General features: G+C 33.7%; 1 protein-coding gene across 3 annotated transcripts in view; it reads left to right on the top strand.

Annotated features, from left to right (window-relative positions):
• PCDH15 (protocadherin related 15) overlaps window positions 1-23625 on the top strand; it is a 721184-nt gene that overhangs the window by 647041 nt on the left and 50518 nt on the right. For all 3 annotated transcript variants that reach the window (XM_074374029.1, XM_074374028.1, XM_074374030.1), the window contains exons 27-28: window positions 15790-16005; window positions 21226-21314. In XM_074374029.1, coding sequence (XP_074230130.1) covers window positions 15790-16005; window positions 21226-21314 — 305 coding nt within the window. The remainder of the gene's footprint in view (window positions 1-15789; window positions 16006-21225; window positions 21315-23625) is intronic.

Here is a 23625-nt window from a genome sequence, read left to right as displayed (position 1 = left end):
CATCAGAATCTACAGTTTTTTGTATGTTGAAACCCCCCCACACACATTCTGATCCACCCTTCTTTGGGGGCAGGCCATTAGTTGAATATCACTAACTGAAATGTCCTATGCTAATGAAAAATGAATGATAAATTTTGTTATATCAGAATAACAAGACTGCAATGACAGAGATACTAAAAATCAGTGAAAGAAAAGCAATTATCTAAAAAGTATTTGCAGCATGCATTTAAAAAAAAAACTCAAACAGGATCCAGAATATAAAAAGAATTTTAAAATAGCAACTATTTATTCAATGAAAACAAGGTTGAAAAGTCATGAATAGTTGTCATATTACTCAAGATTTTTTGTGTGAGGTAAGAAAGATTAAGCTGGACCTTTGAATATGAACATTTTTTGTCTCTCTGGGCCATTGGGAAATACTAATCAATGAATATCTCTTGTTAATAGCAATTGTTGCCATTTATTTGTCTTTATAACTCTTCCAAGAACTGTGAAAACCACTTTATTTCAGCCTACAGAATTTGTCTAAATAAATCAATAAGCAAACAAATAAAACAAACAAATAAATGCACCTACCTATAAGGTAGGTACAAATATTCCTTATTTTATTGTTGGAAAAATTAAAGATTAGTAAGATTGAATAACTTTCCAAGTATTACTCAGACAATAACTAATGAAGTCAGAATTCAAAATTAAGTTTACCTTGGTTCAAGTCCTTTTCTTTTTGGGGAGGCATAATTAGGTTTATTTCTTTCTCTAAAGGGGAGGTACTGGGGATTGAACCCAGGACGTCATGCATGCTAATCATGCTCTCAGCCACTTGAGCTATATCCTCCCCTCCTAGGCCTTTTCTTAAACTCTCAAAATTATGTTGCTTCCCATGAAGTGAGGATTAGAATCTTGGCAGAAGTAGAATGTTGGCAAAAAATAACATATATTAGACTTCTACTAATATTAGAACATACTAGATTTCTACAAAAAAATATTAGATTTCTATGAAAAATAGAAAATAATTAACAAGGCAACTAATTACATTTCAAATTGAGATGGCCTCTGTAAATTATAATCCCCTGTGTTAAGGTAACAAGTCAGATCGGTTTTAGAAACACTTTTCAATTTATTAGCTAATTTTTCTAGTTTATTGCATGCCTTTTTTACTGCAACCAATAGCCTAATTTAATACAAATGGAGAGACAGGCTAAATATGATCAAGATTAATTTTAAAATAACTGAAATATGAACATATTTTCCAGAAGTTAATGTAATGAGGATTAATCCCTCTTTCTACAAGTTGCAGATATGAAACACCCGGTGTCAGAAAAATTGAATTAAGGTGTTGACTCGGTGTCTACTGAAAGTCAAAAAGGCAGTGAACATTGCATGTTTGAGTTATTAGAGAAGCCAGATTCAAGAAATTTATGAATTAAAAGGAAGTAATATTTTGAAAAAGCATCAAGAAAGGGAACATTCTTTCTCTTAAATCTCTCGTTCTTTATTACATTGTCTAAATAAGCATGAAATGGTGGCAAGAGAATTTAGCAGAATGGTGCTCTTGAGAGGAAAAAAGTCACAGCCATGGTTAAAGGATGCAAATCTCCTTAGCGGCAAAAAGTATAGAAATATGCAAGGTTAACAATGCAGAGAGCCACATAATTTACTTCTAGACAGAGTGGAGTTCCTCTGAGGGATCCTGGTCCCTGGCTCTCTGTCTACCCATGTGGGTCTGATGGAAAACAATCCCAGCAATTCCTTGAGGACTGAGTGTTTCCCCAGAATCTTCTACTAGGTCAGACTCACACCTAGATCATGTCAAAATGGTACTAGTAGCAAACCCTCACTTCGTGTTTTTCACTCTGCTAGGTACTCTAGACACCTGTCAGGAATTAGTTAACCTATTCATTCCCCACAGAAACCCTGTGAGGTAGCTACCACTATTATTCTCAACTTACAGATGAGAACACTGAGTCCCAGAAGCGCTATGTAACCTGCCCGATGAGTATCGCTCGTCCATCGTGAAGCCAGGGTGCCTAGCCGGGCACTCTGCCCCAGTGACAATGCTCTCCACCTCCTAGTGGAAGAGCACAGGGCTGGAGGCAAATCACTTGGATTCAGTTCTGGCTCTGCTGTTAACTCTCTATGGAAATCACACTTCATCACTCTGGACCATAGTTGTCTTCTCTTAAAGCAGATATTGTGTTAAAGGTACCCTTTAATGTCTTTACCCACTCCTGATGGCTAGTATGTTATTTACGTTAGGAAAACAATGGCATAGGGGAAAAAAAGCCAAGTGCCCTGAAAGAATTGTTACATTTGAGAACTACACTTTAAAGGTCAAATAGTCTGATTTATTTAATTCTGAGATCCGAAGCACCATTTGTGTCTCACAGTTTTTATGTTGCATGTCACTTGAAGCTAGTGAATTACTTTATGACAATTGTCTACCTAGTTGCTCTGTATAATAGAGATGTAAACAAGTACTAGTCTGAATTAAGGCCCCCTAAAATAGAAACTCTGATTCCCTTTTGCCAACTATGGGAAACCCAGCTTTGTATAAATACTTATTGTTTCAAGAGAGTGATTTCTTAGGAGATCTTACTAACCCTTGGTTTCCTTTATGATTGGCATGCCACCTAACCTCCTGTGGTTTGTACCTTGAACAAAGTGAATGCACATAGGTGCCTGAGGGTTTATTGCCTTCGTGGCTATGACCCTGTAACTGAATTACTGTATATATAGTTTAGCATGTAAACACATACCGTTATCTATGTGTCTGCTTTCTCTACTAGAATTCAAATTTCATCTAAGCAGGCATCATGCTTCCTCACAAACTTAATAATATTATAGATATATCTTAAATTGGTGTTTGAAATTTTATTAATTTTTACATATAGCTTTACCTTTTAACATGTTGAACCAAGACTTTCCATGAAATACTTGAATGAAATATCGATTTCAGATAAAATGCACTTTAAATTAAACTTTCTCAGTCCTGATTCCAGCACTGAGTGACATGACCTATCATTTCTCTGGGAATTTCCCTTCTTGTCAAAATTAGGAGCTTACATTTGGTGGTATCTTTATGGATATTATACATCTATCACAGTTTTCCATTGATTTAACCCCTCCAGAGAAACCAGGTATCAAGAAAATTGTTTTTTCCTAATAACTGGTGTTATTTTTGTTTTGTACTCACAGATTATGTTGCAGTTAATAATGTTTTCTTTTTGGTTTATCTGCTGGAGTCTCAGTGTCAAATATTTGATTCGTTTTTTGCAATTTTAGAAGATAAAAGCATTACACATGTGGCATGCTAACTTTCTCTCTGGTTTCCTTGAGGTATTCCACTTTTATTCTTTGTCATCTTTCTCTTTACCTATTTTTATATAATTATATATTATGTATTTTTAGAAATGACTTCGTGTCTATTTTGGAATTCTGTGGGGCATACGTAAACAGATGATTACTAACTACTCTGTTTCTAAGAGTCTATGCATTTTAAGCCTGCATTTTCCCTGGTACAAGTTGAGAGAGATGAAATACCGTCACAAGTTTCTGTTGCACGACAGTTATACTTTTTGGTCTGAACAAGTACAAAATTATAGTTGTGTTGCTATTAGTATAAATGGACAAGATCACATCTATTTTTGTAGCCAGAAACGGAGTGTTCATATATAATAATTCCACATATGTGAGTTTTAACCCCTTTCTCTTCACCTTGTCTGCAAAAATCAGTCTTTTTATTGTCCAAAAGAGAGATCTGAAATCATCTCACTTACATAGTAGTAACTCAGTTTACACTTGTTGGTTTCAATGTAACTTAAGAATTGCCTTAATTTTTGCTGCTTACCATAGGAATGAGACTGTTTTTTTTCAAGGCTGTAAATGTCTGAAGAATGAGGAAAGTTTGGGCCCTTAAAAGTAGACAAAAAGTGGTTTTCATAACTGGAAATTTCCCTAAAAGTAGTGAGTTTGAGGACTTTTTATAGATTCTAACTCATCAGGCATGTACACGAAGAGAAAAAGTAGTTTATTTGGAGAATGGCCAAATTGTTTTGCCTTTCCTAAATTCGTTGATGGCTCATGTATTTCAAAGTACGATCACACTCTAGTGAGATTAGAAATGTATTTAAATGCCTGCATCTCTTTTAGGTAATTAAATGTCTAACAATCCAAGGTATAGATGTGGAATATTATCTTTTGAGTCAAGCCTGCACTTTCTTGTAGGAGATTTTGTATGTTGTGGGGCAGTGGTGATTATGTATGCATTCCTATATTAGGTTTCAAGGACCATATATATTCCACCACTTGACAGGAATATTACCACCCAGTTTTAAAAAAAATCAGAATCCTTCTGAAACTGAGGAGTGCATTGCAGATACAATTCCAATGATAATACAAGCAAATAAGAATTACTTTTGTCTGAAGCACTCCTGTAATTTCTTAAGCCTCCATTTACTTTGCATCATACTGACCCGACACAGGAGACCTGTAACACCAATCTACGCAAAAATAATAAAAAAGGAGCTTCTTAAGAGTTTTTTATTCGTACTTCTCTAAATACATTTTAATTTTGAATTGCCTATTCATGCTACCAGTAAGAAGAGAAAAGTACTAAATTTCCTTAAAATGAATTATGAAGAAAATATAGTTCCAAATAAGTCATATAAGGAATGAATGACTCTCCCTTGTAGTTTGAATTAATTTACATTAATGAAAACCAGCAGGCCTGGAGAAAGGTTGTCTACCTAAGGAGACTATAATTGACATTGGTTAGTTCATAAGCCACTGTGTATCTGGGAATTACAAAGAGACTTTAAAACATTTATTTTTCAAAGACAGGCACAGATATGTCTGGATTGACAAAAAGTACATTCTAATGAATCAGAATAATAAAACTCTTAAGAGATTCTCATCAGGTAGATCCTGAAACTTTATGTGGTAGCTACACTAGGTTTTGTAAACTTACATCTCTTTTTTTATAGTGCCTCATTTTGTTTGTTCCCAGGATTTTTTTTTTTCCTAGATAGTCATGACCTCTTATGATCCCAGTAATCCATGAAAAGACAAAGTCAACGAATTTCATAGTAGTTTGAAGGACTTTATTACCACCTGAAGCCAATAGACTCTGAGCTATGCTACAGCCAATGTCAAAGATTTCCAATCCAGAGTATATAAAGAACTTTAACCAATTGATGAGTGAAGACAAAGCAAAACGAAAAGCCCAAGATGAAAAGCTAGGGATAAGACTGGAATAGACACTGCATAAAGACACAAAAACTGGCAAAGAATATACAAAGAGACTTTAAACTTAACTAACAATTAAGGAATAACAAAAGTAACCACAAGAAATCACCAAATACTCATCAGGATAGCTAAAATAAAAAAAGACAGACAAAACCAAATTCCCAAACAGCTAAAGTTCCCAGATATTACTGATAGGATATAAATTAGTACAACATTTTGAAAAATACTTTGACATCATCTACTAAGTGTGAGTATGTTTATATCCCCTGATTCAGTTTCTACTCCTAAGTTTTTATCCAACAGAAATGCATGCATATACTCATAAAAGATAGGTACAAAAAAATCCAGTGCAATACCAAAAAGCTGAAAACCACCTCAATGTCCAGCAACTGTATATACATTCATATATGTGAGTAAATGAATTCAGACCAAAAAATACAAAATTCCTTAAGACTGTTTAAAGTTCAAAAACAGGAAAAGGATATCTAGTAAGAATAGTTATTCTTGTGGGGAGACTGATAATGCTCTGTTTCTTGATCTAGATGCTGGTTACAGATAGAGATATAATTTGGAAAATACAAGTAAAAATGTTAATGCTTTAAAAGTTCTGAATTCATAAAAACAAAAAGAAGGTTATTCAATTTTCTGGTAATTTCAAGCTGTTTTTCTTGGAAGATATAACAAAAATAATTCTGACCAAGGGGGAGGGGGTCCATATTTTTATTGTTAGTCCTCTGTGTCGTTAATATTAAGGAAGTATGTATATTTAAGTCTTAGTGAAACAATGCCACATAGTCTTCTTATGGTTTCTAGCAGGAAAGCATGTTGTGGGAAGATGCAACACTATGTTATCGGTGGCAGTGACCAAAGGTGCTGGTAATCAAGGATGCTAGTTTGGATCTGGAAGATGAAATTGGTTTAGGGAATGCAAATTGATATGAACAAGTGCATGAGATTACGTGGTTCCTGGTTTCAGAATTCAGAATTGAGAGCCAGAGAGATGAGATTTGGACCTGAAAATTGTGTCATCATATCCACAAGTCAGAAAGAGTCTGCTAAATCCTTGAAGACACATGAGCACAGGCAAAGTCCTGGCTGCTGTGTTATGATCTAAGGCACTGACCAGGAATTCTAGCTGAGTAGGAAGAGTAAGTGAAAGGGAACAGAGTGAAGTCTTAGAAGAACCAGGTGGAAGAAGGATTTAGGCACTCAGCAGGGGAAATGCTTCACAGGAAAAGCAAGGTGTGCCTTCCAGACCTTGAAAGCCTGGGGGTGAGCTCAGAGCCACTCACTGCAGGGTTAGGTAACTCTGACTAGGGGAAGGCCAGGTGATACTGAGACAATCACTTTTGAAGGAGGGGCTTTTTGTGGGCTTACTATTCTGGGTTAGAGCTAACATTAGAGTGTGGAATGAGACTGAGACCAAAGGTGCAAAAAAAGTGGGGAGTGGGAGGCACACCTGTAGCAGAAAATGAATAGATTCGGAATTCCTCTACTCCTGTCCTGGTGAGAATTACTCAGGGAACTAGGGAACTTTTCATTTAAGTCGATATTGATTAAAGGTTAATCAAATACTAAATCCCAAGATCATCAAAGATCAGGTTAATAAATACAAAGCATAAAGGTCATAAAAATAAAATTTTAATATTTAAATTTCTATCTTTTTCAAGTGCATAATGAAGCCAGCAAACCTAGATGTTTATCCTTTAAAAATGCATACTACTTTGCTGTGTAACATTTCTGTAAGCTTCAGCTCAACAAACGATGACAATACTATCTAGTGAATTTCTTGTGGCTATAAGTGAAAAAATACATATAAAACATTGGACACAGTGCCTGGCTCCTGGAAATCTCTCAATAAATGTTCACAGTCATTATTAGTTATTTTATCTGAGTAGTTCTTTTTCCCTATAAAATAATGGTAATCTCATACTCCAGATATTCTTAATTCAGTATGCACAGTGCATATAAGTTATTAGAAACACAATTCTGTTGAATGCGTCAGTATTTTATCATCACTCTTGAAGCCACACAGTGGGACTCTCTTTCTGGGACTCCCCTTTAGCATCAGTATAGAATACTAATTTTCTTCTTATCTTAATGGTTGAATAAGGAATAATTATAGAAGCTGAAAGTTAATATAAGAACAATTTCCTCCATTATGTAATGACTAGGTAAATGCTCTCTTTGAAATACACTTTAGTTTACTATGTTCATTATAATATTATCCCATAGAGAAGTAATCAATATAATGTTTTTAACTTGCATATTTAAATGAGGTGGTCAGTTCTTTTATATCAGCAATGGTCAGATTGATATTTATGAAATACATTTATATGTTTTAAATGAGTAGTATTATCTTGACACTGCATATATTTTTGCATATATTTTATTTGTTAATAATTAATGATGGCATGATATCTCCCTTTCAGGAAGCCAGAGCAAATTTAAGGGAAAAAAAAAATCTATACATATATACAGGTGTGAGGTTCTGAAAACAAACCCTAACAGCAAAGCTAAGAGAAATTTCAGGCTTTGGGCAGTACCAGTATCAACTTATGCACAGAACAGTTTTAAAAAGGATATTTTTTAAAAAGGCATATTGAGATTTGGTGGGCCTTATACTATAGCAAACCATAACACTTGATGAAGTTATCTTCTGATAATGAGCATATGTCTAAGAAGTGAAAAAAAAAAACCCTTGGAAGTTCTCTTAAATAAAATAGGAACATAATCAAGAAATCTGTAAAATATCTTAAATAGACTTTTCAAAAAGAAGGTCCTAAAGACATATTAAAAAAAAATAATTCCAGAGACTACAAAAGGCCAGCAATTAAAGAATGTTAAAGACATCGCTTAACCTCCTCCCTTGATAGATAGGGTCAAAAATACCATTTATCAAAGACAAAGTATTAATAGAAAGTTCTAAACAGCAGAAAATTTATCTTTCAAGAATATAAAATGAAGTATCAGTTCAAAAGTAGAAAAATGAAACAGTCCTTTCTCTGACTTTAATGAGTCACAGCAAGACACATAATCTTTTCTCGCATCTCCTGAGCATATTAACGTTATGTTATGTTAATAATCATCATGAAATTTAGGGATAACTAATGAGAAAAGGAAAAGAACACATGAAAATGTGTAATTGCACCTACATTTATAAGGGCCTGATGAGCACCAAATGCAACTGAAATATTAACAGGTCATTTAACGGAGAAGTGCCACCAGTATAAGACATAAACAACTCTTTCTCACCAGTGTCTGTGTTCTGCTTTGTCCTGAAAGAGAGGCATAGGGATGAAGCTACTAGTCTTAATTTAATTCTCACTGGACCTTGATAGTATCTGCATAGGACTTAAAATGAGAAATATTAAAGGGCCATTTTTGATGCAATCTATCAATTTAGTACAGGTGTCATCTCTCTCTGAAGCAAGGAGCCTGGGCATTATCTTTAGCCACCACAGAGTCCTCTAGTACAATAAGTCTATTGGCAAGTCCTGCATGGGCCTTAGAGTCAAAGATGACAGGTTCTGCTCACCAACTGTGTGATTTGGGTCATTTATCAAGTCCTCTAAGGTTCAGGAATGGTGTCTACAGAATGGCTTTTGTTCTTTCTACCTACCAGAGTTAAGAAAATTAAATGATATTCTATTCATCAAATGCTTAGCTCAGTGCAGGACACCAGTTACACCTTCAGATAATCTCTTCTATTTTCCCAGATCTTCCTTAAATATAATCTTCTATTCATTCTTCTGTAATGCTGACACTCAACCTGTATTTAATTATTGTCAATGCCAATTCTTCATTGACTGAAGAACTACTTAGATTGGAGCAGATTGGCCAAAGGCAATTAGGTTAAACAGAGGTTGGCCAATGCCATTTTTAGCCAGAACAAAATGAACACACAACCAAAAAACTTAGCAATTTTATTAAATATAAATATCATCTAGTAACTATCTTTCAAGCTTTAATTCTGATGTTCTGTGGGGTGGTATTACAATAATCTATAGATTTTATTTCTATTTTTAAATAATTTTATTTGATTATTATAAACTTTTATCCTACTCTTAATATTGTGTTTTATTTGAAATAGAAATATACTCTCTTTAGTTTGAAATAAACAGAATTCTTAATAGATAATTAATGAATACTAGGTTATAAAGCAATAAAGATAGTATAATATTGGTTACAGAAAGTGTGTATGTACATTGTAAATATAAAAGGGCATATTTAAAGATATTAATAATGGCTATAAATTGATACAATTATAGAGTTTTTTTAATATTCCTTTGTTAATTTGCATTTCCTAGTGGTTCTCTAGTAAGCAAGAAGTAATCAAATATTTTATGTATTAGACATGTTATAAGAGACTATTGGCCATTTGTTATTTTTTATCTTTCCAAATAACACAGAGCAAGAATAATTAGATGGAAATGATTTAGGGATTTCTAAAAAGGAAAATAAGGAAGAAAACAAAGACATTTTAATAATTTTGTAAAAATAGATTCATAAATTATTGCAGTCGTATCCATGGTGCTCAAAGAAGAAAAATATTCCAAAAAGCAGCAATTGGAAATACTAACATTTTACTGTACTATCTCAAGATGAAATTATAATATTGGCCACTCTGCTTTATAGTGTATCATTTTGGGGCCAATTCACTTAAGAATTTTATCCAACAAAAGACTATTTTACAGGAATTTTAGTTTAGTTTTGCAGCTGTTTCTTCCTAGCAAACCTGTTAGATGGTGCATATAGACATAAAATACATTATGTTTCAAAGTAGAAAAGTATATATATATATACACACATATATATGTGCCTGTATATGTGTATGTTTACTTGTGTGTGTGTGTGTATATATATATACGTGTAGAGAGACGGAGAGAGAGGGACAGAGAGAAACGGAGAGAGAAAGTGAGTTCCATAACACCACCAATTTAAATGAAGAGCATTGCAGAGAGCAACTGCTTTGTTGAATGTGTTGTTTATATTAAAATGCTTCCATTTATATATATTCAAGGAGACAGATTTTATTGTCCTATGTGTAAATAACACCATTCCGAGTGGTAAGTACAGCCTTCCTTACATTTAGTGTCACTTTAACAATACAAAAGGCTTTTCTTTTAGTAACCATTAGTTTCATTGTAGCACTTTATATTCAATCTATTTTTGAAAGTTCACAATTTATTTTCCAAGGTAAAAGGTTTATAAATTGAATTCTATTTTCCCTTGACACACTCTTTTCCTATAAAGTGACTATAAAGGTTTTTCTTTTTGTAGTAAAGCTGTTGGTTTTTGCTTATTAATTTCTTGCTAGATAGACAATAAAGCATTGTCAGATAGAATGCATAGACTTCAACATTGAGATTTAATTTTCAAATGCTTGGCTATTTGTTTCCCCTGACTTTCTATTAAACTTAGTAATTGAAGGGAAGTAGGCTTCTTATGTATTATTCATTTTCTAAACCTTCTTGCATTAATGAAAGATGCCATTATTTATCTTTTAACATTAACTCTGCTTTAAAATTGTAAAAATATATGTGAGGATGTTTAAATGAAAAGATACTCAATTTTTTTTTAATGGAGCAAGGTGGTCGAAATTCATATAAATGAAGAACATTAAATAATCTAATGATGGGAACAAAAATAAGTTTAAATTATGTATGTTCAAGGGGATTAAACAAAAAAGTTATATATTCTATTTTAAATTTAACTTTTAATTCTTGAAATATATTTTGCTAGTCAATCTGGAAACCAAGTGACAAAAATGTAAAAGATGAGAAAATTAAGAATAATTAAAATTAAAAATAAATATATGATCAAATTTACTTCAAAAATCTTGTGTTCTTAAATAATAAATCAGTTTATCCCCAGTTCAAATAACCTGTACAGTTAAATATACCAAAATAAAAATTATCTTCTCTATTAGAAGCTTTGGGCCCATGGGTTACATCCATGATCACATAATTCTAGAAAATATGTTATTTATCAACTGTGCAGTCTTCATTATATAATATATATAATAGCTATTTGATTTGCATTCTTAAATATTTCTTCAGTTTCTTGATAAACCATTTCTAAAGTGATAAGTTTAATCTCTGGTAAGTATCTTACATAATAGTAACATAAAAACAAAAATATCCTATTTAGATATTTTTGTTTTCTTATCAGTAAAAAATGTGGCATTCATTATAAAGACATCAAAGTATATACTTTCTCAGTGGCAGACTGAATCTTACAACAAACATTTTTCTAACTACATACTACATGCAGGCACTGGCCACTGAGGATTATGAGATACAAAGATGAATTAAAAATAGTCCTGCTCCAAGTGAATATAGAGCCCCATACAAAAGGTAAAAGGTAATAACTGTTTTTCAGTGTACAGTACGTAATAAGAAACAGAAGAGAAAAACTGGATAGCTACAAAGTATTTATGGAAAAGATGGCAATAGTATAGTAGCAACAATAACTAATCTTGATTGCTTACTTTGTTCCAGGCACTACATTTTATACTTCGGTGAATATTCACAGCCACTCCATTCAGCATGTTCTATTTTCCTCATTTTACATTTTACATTTTTAAGCCCTGGAGAGTTACTTGCCCAAGATCATGTAGCTAGTAAGTGGCAGACCCGAGCTCACATCTGTCACTTCTAAAGATAGATCTCTGGTATTCTATTGACATTTAAACCAAAATTTATTTGACCACTTACTGGACATGATACTAGAATAAAAAGCATAAACAGAAACAAATTTTATGAGTAATGAAGACACATAAATATTATAATATGCCAGTGTAAATGCTGTGGTAAAAAATAAATAAAATGTGCTACTGGAAACATGCAGGTGTAAGCAGCACTCCTCAGGGGAGTCAGGACACAAAAGCAGTCATTAAAGGTGGCATTTTAGCATCTTGTTCAGTATTATATACATATTCAGAGTATCTGGATGTGCATGTGCCGTAAGTCTAGTCCAGGAGTGAGCATCACGTGCTCTAGCAGACAGGAGACATTGTAAGATAGAAGAAATGCACATGCAAAGATTGGAATCGTGAGAGAACAGTTGTGAAAGATTGTTTAGAAAAAACAGTAGATGATGTGGTTGGTCTTGGAGAATTATAAATGGAGCAAATGTAAGACAAGGAATTGGAATGTTAAACTGGGATCAGATAAAGAATACTCCATAGATTTGTCTTGATGTTCATCTTTGGGGAGCTATCAGTCATTTTTAAGCTATTGCTCAATTAAAAAATGAGACAAGAGAGCCTGAAATTGGGCAACATCAGCTTGAGAGAAAGTCACTGAAGTGAGCAATATTGCAGAGGAGAGCACAGAGTGCTTGCTGATGGACTAGGAGTATAGAGGCAAGGAGTGAGATGAAACAGTTGAAGAAGCTACTGAGATTTTTAGCTCAGTTCAATTCATAGGTAGTGATGCCCTTACTAGGCAAAGAGAAGACGGAAAGAGGAACGAGTATGGTAGTTGAAAGAGGGATGAAAGGGTAGCAGCTGAGAAGAAACTGAATTTGATTCAGATTGGTTGAATGTAATGTAATTTAAGGAAGAACCAGAAAGTTAGAAATCATGAGTATGTCATTTAATTTCCTTTGAATACTGAAAGATTTAGAATTTGCAACCACAGAATTCTTGCAATAGTACAAATGTCTTAAACATTTTAATAGTAAGTAGGCTTTCAGTAGAAATCCGTAACAATTTATGATTCAAAATCAACTTTAAAAACTTTAGCTTCCTCTCTCAAAGAGCTGAGATTGTATGTTTTCTTTTGTTAGTTTTTCTTTCTTTTCCACATGAATGAAAAGTTAGAACAAATGGTTTCAGAGTTCATTTCAAAGCATCGTTGAGGAATATATGGTCATGTTGTATTAGCAATGATGAGGAAAAGAACAAATTATTTTTGAGGTAATACTTATTTTCCAAAATGTTTTACAAGGAAATGGAGACTAAACTACAAATTTCTTCAATTATCGCATAAATGCAAGACTTGCTTATTTTGAACTCTCATGCCTTCTGTAATACAGCATGTTTCAGTGTATAACTTTAAAAAATAGTAAAATGAATATTTTGCTATTTTTTCAGTTCAGTTTCTTTAATTTTTCAAATAGCTATGACTGCATGATATTTCACACCACTCTTTAAGAGTAAACTTGGACAAATTCTATTATAAAATAATAAAACCTGAAAATTCTGTAATTCTGGGTTGCATGTCCTTATAAAACATTATTAAATTATTGTTTATACATCAAGTTATGTTTTACTCAGTAGAATATCTCCGAATTATATTAGACTTTTACTTTACTACAGTTAAGTAAATGATAAATGGATATATTGAAATTAGAATGATTTCTATTTCTATTGGACTGTGGTCCTTTTTTGTTTTTTGATGTTCTTATGAAAAAATCAAACACTAAGCCTTCTTATTCAAAAATGTTTAAAATGTTTCTTTCCCCTTTTTTTTTGTTTTTGCAGCCTTAGATAGCCTTATAAATAGACCCACCTATCAGACTTTTTCCTTATTTGTATTTTATTGTATGTTGGATATGTCATCTTTAAGGACTCTAAAATGAAAGTTTCTTTGTAGTTTCTAAAAGTACAGAAGCCAAGTTCAAGTAGTTTAAGAAGCCAAAACTGTTTTTGTTGTTGTTGTTGTTGTTGTTGTTGTTGCTGCTGCTGCTGCTTTTGCTCCTTGCAAATTCAGCTTGATATACTGACATTAATAAGTGGTAATGTGAGATTTGAGTATTTTTACCCCGGCATACTAAAATACTTTCACTCTATTTCAGGGAGAGTGAGCCTTCAGTGCTGTTCAATGTTAAAACGGGGTCTAATTGAGAAGCTAAAGTTAGCATTATTGGACTTTAATGGGCTTTGGAAGTTCTTTGGACGTTGCTAATTATTCTGCATCCATAGTATTCATTTAGGCAACAGAGGGGAACAGTTTTTCAGGCTGTGAGAAAATTAATGGAATGGGCTCACCTACTCTCCTATATGATAGAGGCAATTATTTGGTGATTTTCTCTTAATGTTGGGCACCTGTGTGCATTAAAATTTCCAGATGAGGTGTTAGAAATGGGTAAGTGGTTTTCCTGTGTCTTAGCTTTCATTTAAAAAATAATTATAGCAAGTATAATTATAATATTCATTTCTGACTTTCATTTTTAAAAAACAGCACTAGACATAAACTTCCTGATTTTGCTCTCTAAGAGGAACTCACAAAAGTCAGGGCATCAATCTTCCAGGGTCGCCTCTTCCAGATACTAATGGCTGTGTCAGGAACCCAGTATAAATTTTTTATTATAAAGAAGCTGACGGAATAAGGAAAGTGACATTAATTCTTCAGTAAATTTGATTCACTTACAGTTTTCATGATAAAACAGTTTTAATTTTTAGGCATTAGTTTAGCCAAACTCGTTAGATGTCCTCTTACTACTGTTTAAATAGTCATGCACTAGATTCATAATTTTTTTATAGAGTATTTCTGGGTTTTTTTCCGATTTTTAAGGAAACAAGGTAGGTTATTTCCTAATAGTTTGTTTATTTAAAAAAAAACACATGGCTGTTTTGCACTATTCATACTTAAGTTCACTAATAACATTCTAGGCAAATGATTTCCTTGCACACTGGTTCTTAGCCACACCAAATGCATCAGACCTGACTTCTGCTCTATCACTCAGTTCACTGATACTCTTGTCCCTTTGGCTAATCTGCTAACCACTTCATCGCTGAGCTTTTAATTTCAATTATTATTATTTTTTAATTTCTAGAAGATACTTTTTATTCATGTTCAACCATTCTCATTTTTAGTTATATTTTAAGATCTCTATTATTTACTGAAACATATTGAACATGACCCTTTTGCTTTGTGTCTGCTGATTCAAATATCTAAAGCCTTTGTGGAAATGACTGCTTTTTTATCTCAACAAACTCTTCTTTCATGACATTTTATTTCTTGTTCATTTTGAGAATTATTTTACTCTTAATTTTTCATCTTTCTGGAAGCATATTTGTTAGAATTATCTTTATTCATCTCTAAATTTATTGTTTAAAAGCTCTAAACTGTATCCTGTTGTCATTTGAGATATTTTAGTTCATTATTTTATTTTTTCCCCCTTAGGAAGTAGGTTAGACCAAAAAAAAAAAAAAAAATCACAGGCTAGGCTTATTACACAAGACAACGGTGAGGTAAACACCCAATCCTATCCTTAAACCAATATGGATCACAGTCCAGAGCTGAATCCATCTAACATGCCAGTCAAAACACTTGGTTCATCAACTAGACTCTGTTCGTGTCTGTCTTTTGTAGTCACAGTTCAGCAGTTATTATCATTCTAGTAACAATCATTCAACCTGTGGACACAAAGCCCATAAATCTACATAATGATACCTGGAAAATACAACTTTAGGAGGGCTTTATTTTGTTGTTATTGCACAAGAGACATCAGTCTTACAAATGGAAATAAGCCTCTTAATGAAGATTATTGTTTCCTGCTTTTTAAAAGTAACCTGTGTGTTTTTCCTCCTAGGCTACTGATAAAGATACTGGCAACTACAGTGCCATGGCGTACAGACTTATAATTCCACCAATTAAAGAGGGCAAAGAAGGATTTGTAGTGGAAACATACACAGGGCTGATCAAAACAGCCATGCTCTTCCACAACATGAGGAGATCCTATTTCAAGTTTCAAGTCATTGCAACTGACGACTATGGAAAGGGACTAAGTGGCAAAGCAGACGTACTTGTAAGTAGATAAAACTTCAAATGAGGGGGGTTACATGCAGTACTAGCTAGGGGTCATTGATTTCAGCTCATAGAACTTCTCCATTTGTATGAAATAGGTTTTCTAAAACATAAATGGGATGAATTTTCATCCAGGTTGTTAATACTTACAGTTGAGAAATTTAAAAAAATATATAGCTTGATAGTCGTTTGTTTTTCTGACATTTGGGAAATGCATTGTAATGCTTTTATCATAATGTGACAGCAATGTCTACAGCATTGGATTTGTTTGGTCTGCAGATCTCATTTTTTTATGTGAAGTTGGCTAGAGCCACTTAGAATTTTAAAATGTTTCACAGAGTTGTGCTGGAGAAATTAAAGTGTATGAAATTTTTATTACTGTTTAAATTACTTTTAGGCCTTTTATAATTAAGGAAACAAAAGGAAATGTTTTGGAGCAAATTTATGTTCCAGGAGATGTGATTTCCTTGTTTTACCAAAATCCCCATTGATGACATTGATGATCCTTGACTAAGCTGTTTTTGGCTTCAGTCAACAATATCAATTTCTAGTCCGCCTTTTTCTTAGGCTGTACACAAGCTCAGTGGTAGGTTATTCCCAAGGGCAGTCTCATATTGATGTTGTTTAAAAACATTCAGTGCCAAAGCATCTATTGTGTAGAATTGCTTCCAACTTTGGAAGTGTGGATTATGGACTTTCCTCTGATGAAGCTAGTAAAAGTTATAAGTATTGTTAATATTGGAAACATGTATCACATAAAGACAGAATCAAGTATAATTTTTGTTTTGTTGTTTACACCTTATTAAATCTTCCATTTTCACTGTTCTCATTTAGTTATTGGGATAAGATTAATCTTCAAATATATACAGATATCAATGACCAAATATTTTTCTTCTTAGGTAATGGTGTAGCTGATTGTGATGGATATGAAGGCTGGAACATTCTTGTTTATAACAGTAAAGCTGCCATAGAATGAATAAAGGCAAATCTAAGTCAAAAAGCTTTTGACATAGAAGATGTTAAGGTTGACATAGATTTTTGATCAAATTAAGATCTGTAAGCCTTATATAAAATAACGTTATCATTTATCTTAATATTATTTAAGATAGGCACATTGTCGTGATTCAGGACTAAACAATAAGGTCACTACACTATGATTAAAACAGTATAATAACATAAAAAATATAACTATTAGATTATATGTGTAATATGTACATAAACGATGTGAAGTTTATGGGTTTCTTTTTTAAAAGCATTTTATTTTTTAATGTTATTGTATTATTTAATCATTTTATTTTGGTGGTAGGGAAGAGGTATTTAGGTTTATTTATTTTTAGAGGAGATACTGGGCATTGAACTCAGGACCTCATGCATGCTAAGCATGTGCTCTACCACTTGAGTTATACCCTCCCATTATGGGTTTCTTATTTGGATTCTACAAACTGTTGTGTGGAAAATAGAAGTATACCTTTAAAATTATACAAAATAAACTTAGAAGGAAAGATTCAATTCAAAGTAATCATAATGTGATATATTTATAAATCAAAATATATATACAAGGAAATCTTCCTAGGAAAATGCTAATTGTGATAAATTCTGAAATCGTTTCATTAAGAGAAGGGAGATATGGAGAGAAATAAGACTTATGCAGGGGGGTAGAGTATAGCTCAGTGATAGAGTGCATGCCCAGCATGCATGAGGTCCTGGGTTCAATCCACAGTACCTACATTAAAAAAATTAATAAATAAACCTTATCACCCCACCAAAAAAGAAAAAAATTTAAAAATTAAAAAAAAAGGACTTATGCAGAGGAAACATGTGCCAGAACCAAGAAGGAAGGGAAATCATGACAGTTCTGAATAACTTACAGAACTTTACTCAGCTTGGAAGAGCAAGGGAGGGAAAGTGAAGGAGAGACAGGGCTGGAGATGGAAGTAGGTGGTCCATATAAAAGGTGTAGGCCATATTAAAAATACTGGAACTTTCTCCTAAATGTAATGGGAAATCATTGAAAAATGTTTAATATGAGTGAAGATACGATTTTTAATTTAGATAAAACCTTCTTTCTTAATGAAAATCTGGTTTTCCCCTGAGGATGCTACTTCTACTGCTGCCTTTTCGTTTCTGGCTTTTTTTTTTTTTTTTTTTCCTTCATTTGTCACAGTCTTCACATTACCCACTGGCAGAGTAGGGTCCTTAGTGTACAACCTTGCTGCTTCCAGACCCTCTATCCTTCCTAAGAATCAGCCTTGATTCTCATCACCTGTCACTGCCTCACTTTATTGCTGTGATCTTCCAAAACTTGGGTCAATGTCCAACATATCTCAATGAATTCAGCTCCTGAGTTACTATTACTTTCTCCAACATTACTCCTGTCTTGAGTTTTGGCAATTTCATTATATGCAGAGATGATTCTCCCAATGTCCTGAAGTCACAATTCCTGAATGAATTCCTGCAATGGCTTTACCCTCCATCCTAATGCAGCTACTTAAAACTGGAGTCATTTTTGCCATTACCACTTCCTCAACTCCTCTGTAACCTCCATTTCAGACCTCCCACTCTTTGACCATCGTACGGAATGGGTTCAGCTAACTCCAGGGCTCTTTTATGGCCTTCAATCTCTTTCCTGTTTAGCCTACTATATTATCATCTCCCTCTACCCTTCATGTTTTTTCTTCCTTGCTTCCAGTTTTATAGTGCATCATCAATTACTATAAGCACTCAGTCACATAAAAATTCAACTTCCTTGCCCTACGTCACACTTACTTGAAAAACAATGATAACTCTAGTTAATTCCAATTTTCTCTTTTCTCCAGACTTATACCCAGGCTGAGTAGTTGCCAAAATATATACAATTATTTAGGTAGTCTTACTTTAAATTAATGACGAAAGCCCCAAGTGAGCTCTTATGTTTTCCAGTAACCACACTGTATTTCCTGGTCTAATCACATTCCTTCTCTCCCAGAAAGACTCCTCTCTCAGTATCTTCCCACATCTCATCCTCACTGTTGCCTAATTAACTGGCATCATATTTTACTGGAAGATAAAATTGAAACATTCAGAAGAATACTTCTAGAGCTCCTGCCAATAAATCCATCTGCCTGCCAGTATTTTCACCCATGTTCTTTGCCTTTTTTCTTGTTTGTTTAGATGAATTCTCTGTGCTTTTATCTGGAACCATTACTTCTGCTTGTACAACAGACCCAGTTCTGCTCACCAGCATTCCTACTTCCCTTCTACATTATTAGTATCACTCTCCCCTCTCTATTCGATTATTCCCATAACTATGCTATTTTTCCTATCTTCGAAAATAATATTAAAAAAACTTCTCAACGTACATCTCCTTCCGACTACCACTCCATTTCTATACTCATCTTTCCCAAAGAATTCATTGTTAGAGCTGACTCTAATTTCTTACCATCTGATCTCAAACCCTCTTGAATCAGAATTCTTCTCCCAACACTCATCCTTAACTGCTTATGTCAACATCATCAACAGCTTTCACTTATTATGTCACTTATGTGCTGATAATTTCAGTCTTCATCTTATTTGAACCATCAGCAACACTTGATTAATTAGTACCTTTACTGGGCTTTCAGGCCACCATTCTCTCTTGTTTGTCTCTTACCTCACCGTTCATTCTTCTCAGCCTCTCTGGCTGTTCTGTTTTTCTCCTCCTGACCTTTGAGTCAATGTTTCTTAGAGCTCAGACATTCGTTCTCTTTTCTATCTGCACTCACTGACAGTCAACTCATTCAGTTCCACAACTTTAAAATATACTAAAAAATCTCAAATTTGTATCTTCAACCCAAAGTCTATTCCTGAACAACAAATCCCTAGGTCCAAGTTTACATGCAACCATTACACTTGAATATCTACTAAAGATTTAATATTTAATGTTTCCTAAACTATTTAATGTTTAAGCTATTTAATTTAAACTATTTAATGTTTCCTAAACTGAATTCCTCTTTCTCATCACATCTCTTCCACCTGTAGTCTTTCCAGTTTCACTTGATGACCAACTTATCTTTGAGTTCCTCAGGCTAAAATTTTCTTGATTCCTTTCTCTGTTAAACAACAGATTTACTTCCTTGGTAAATAATGTTGTGTATATATAAAGGTACTATAACAGGTATGCTCCATATGTGTGTCATCTGCATAGTTTTTATACTTCCATTACAACTCAGTTGAACAGCCATCATAATCCACCTATATTATTGCACAAACTCACTAACTTGCTCACATGCTCCCACTCTTGCCCTGCTAAAGTCTGGCTTAGTGTTCAGAGTGGTATCTTAAAATGTAATTCCGACCCTGTTATCTCTCTGCTCAGCACTTTCTCATATCACACCATTTCTTCAGAGAAATTCTGAAGTCATTAGAGAAGACTGTGAGGCCCTTGGTAATTTGGTCTCATTTTCTACTCTTCTCCCTCTAACTCCTTCAGACCCAGTAATATGGGCCAATTTGCTGTTCCTCAAGTAGCCAGAAATGCTCTCACTTTAGAGATCTTGGTTCTGCCAAGGATGCTCTTTCCCAAAACGTGTTTCCTTATCTCCTCTAAATATTTGCAAGATGTATTTCACGGTGAAGCCTACTCTAAACAAGAACCTAGAAGAAACTCTGTAAATGTTACATGAAAGATGTTTATGGATTCATAAACAGCTGCTAAATTAGCTCATTTTAGCCCCCTCTGTAAGGTTGTATGCATATATCTCTTTATCTACACACACATGAATTCTATAGATAGTTGTCTCATGGAATGAATTATTCTAACTATTCATATCCAAGATTCTTAGTCACAATGAATAAATGATATCTCTGGATTTATAAAATCTAAAAGCTGGGTTTTCTATTTTCCTGAATGTTCTTAAATAACCCAATTAAAAGACAAACAGAAGCACTTTCTTTTATGCTTTTTAAAAACCAAGGAAACAAACACAAAACCGACAACAGTCCAAGTCACTTAGGGTCACTTACGGTTCTATAACTTCATAGTAAACAACTACTCTGTCATTTGCAGCCTATTCCAACATCTAGTAGAGATTGTGTAGCTAGAAATATTGTTTATTGTTAAATTTATAAATGGGAAACCACTGTGTTTATGCATAGTAGGGAAGAAAAATGTTATTTTTATTGTATAAATTATGGAAATAGTATATTATAGATTATAGAAATGTTAATGAGTAAAAGCCAAATGAATTGTTTTCTCTACTTTCAGGTCTCTGTGGTCAATCAGCTGGATATGCAAGTCATTGTTTCTAACGTGCCCCCTACTCTAGTGGAAAAAAAGATAGAAGATCTCACAGAGTAATGATTTTTGTTTACTTATATATTTATTTTCATATGGTTACAGTTTTTATTAGAGTAGTTCATTTTAAACATTACGGTGTTCAGATTAAAAAAATATTTTAAAACACCTTCTTAAAAATAATTTAGCTTACTCTTCCTGAAATAGGTGGCTTCATTTGAAATATGTGAAGATTCTTAGAGTACCTTCAAATAGTAATGAAAATTAGATGTGAGACGATCTTATTATTCAGAATGCATTGATGGATGGGTCAACATAATCTCAAAATGCTGCATATAAGAAATATATAAGTAATGAAATATGACTTCATTATTTGAGTATATAGCTTGATTTTGTGGCCCTAGGTTATTCAAATAGCTCATTATCTCAGCAGTCCAGCTAGTCCAGGGACTTCTATTTCTCAAAGTGATGTGTCTAGATTGATGAAGCTTATTCTTATAAAAACCAAGATGACTAATTTTAAACAACATATATTTTCATTATTCTAAAATATATGTCATGTCCCTCTGCCTTTTTATTTATTTTTTTAACATTTTTTATTGATTTATAATCATTTTACAATGTTGTGTCAAATTCCAGTGTTCAGCACAATTTTTCAGTTATTCATGGACATATACACACTCATTGTCACATTTTTTTCTCTGTGAGTTATCATAACATTTTGTGTATATTTCCCTGTGCTATACAGTGTAGTCTATTCTACAGTTTTGAAATCCCAGTCTATCCCTTCCCACCCTCCACCCCCCTGGTAACCACAAGTCTGTATTCTCTGTCTGTGAGTCTATTTCTGTCCTTTATTTACGCTTTGTTTTTTTTGTTTGTTTTTGTTTTTGTTTTTTAGATTCCACATATGAGTGATCTCATATGGTATTTTTCTTTCTCTTTCTGGCTTACTTCACTTAGAATGACATTCTCCAGGAGCATCCATGTTGCTGCAAATGGCATTATGTTGTTGGTTTTTATGGCTGAGTAGTATTCCATTGTATAAATATACCACCTCTTCTTTATCCAGTCACCTGTTGATGGACATTTAGGCTGTTTCCATGTTTTGGCTATTGTAAATAGTGCTGCTATGAACATTGGGGTGCAGGTGTCATCCTGAAGTAGATTTCCTTCTGGATACAAGCCCAGGAGTGGGATTCCTGGGTCATATGGTAAGTCTATTCCTAGTCTTTTGAGGAATCTCCACACTGTTTTCCATAGTGGCTGCACCAAACTGCATTCCCACCAGCAGTGTAGGAGGGTTCCCCTTCCTCCACAGCCTCTCCAGCATTTGTCATTTGTGGATTTTTGAATGACGGCCATTCTGACTGGTGTGAGGTGATACCTCATTGTAGTTTTGATTGGCATTTCTCTGATAATTAGTGATATTGAGAATTTTTTCATGTGCTTTTTGATCATTTGTATGTCTTCCTTGGAGAATTGCTTGTTTAGGTCTTCTGCCCATTTTTGGATTGGGTTGTTTATTTTTTTCTTATTGAGTCATATGAGCTGCTTATATATTCTGGAGATCAAGCCTTTGTCGGTTTCACTTGCAAACATTTTCTCCCATTCCGTAGGTTTTCTTCTTGTTTTATTCCTGTTTCCCTTTGCTGTGCAGAAGATTGTAAGTTTCATTAGGTCCCATTTGTTTATTCTTGCTTTTATTTCTTCTAGGAGAAAATTTTTGAGATGTATGTCAGATAATGTTTTGCCTATGTTTTCCTCTTGGAGGTTTATTGTATCTTGTCTTGTGTTTAAGTCTTTAATCCATTTTGAGTTGATTTTTGTATATGGTGTAAGGGAGTGTTCTAGCTTCATTGTTTTACATGCTGCTGTCCAGTTTTCCCAACACCATTTGCTGAAGAGACTGTCTTTATTCCAATGTATATTCTTGCCTCCTTTGTCAAAGATGAGTTGACCGAAAGTTTGTGGGTTCATTTCTGGGCTCTCTATTCTGTTCCATTGGTCTATATGTCTGTTTTGGTACCAATACCATGCTGTCTTGATGACTGTAGCTCTATAGTATTGTCTGAAGTCTGGGAGAGTTATTCCTCCGGCCTCTTTCTTTCTCTTCAGTAATGCTTTGGCAATTCTAGGTCTTTGATGGTTCCATATGAATTTTATTATGATTTGTTCTAGTTCTGTGAAATATGTCCTGGGTAATTGGATAGGGATTGCATTAAATATGTAGATTGCCTTGGGCAGTGTGACCATTTTAACAATATTGATTCTTCCAATCCAAGAGCATGGGATATCTTTCCATTTTTTAAAGTCTTCTTTCATTTCCTTCATCAATGGTTTATAGTTTTCTGTGTATAATTCTTTCAC

Source organism: Camelus bactrianus, chromosome 11 (assembly GCF_048773025.1).
Source record: "Camelus bactrianus isolate YW-2024 breed Bactrian camel chromosome 11, ASM4877302v1, whole genome shotgun sequence".
Taxonomy (NCBI): Eukaryota; Metazoa; Chordata; class Mammalia; order Artiodactyla; family Camelidae; genus Camelus; species Camelus bactrianus.
Note: the sequence above shows the minus strand (reverse complement) of the source record. Positions and strands in the feature narration are given on the sequence as shown.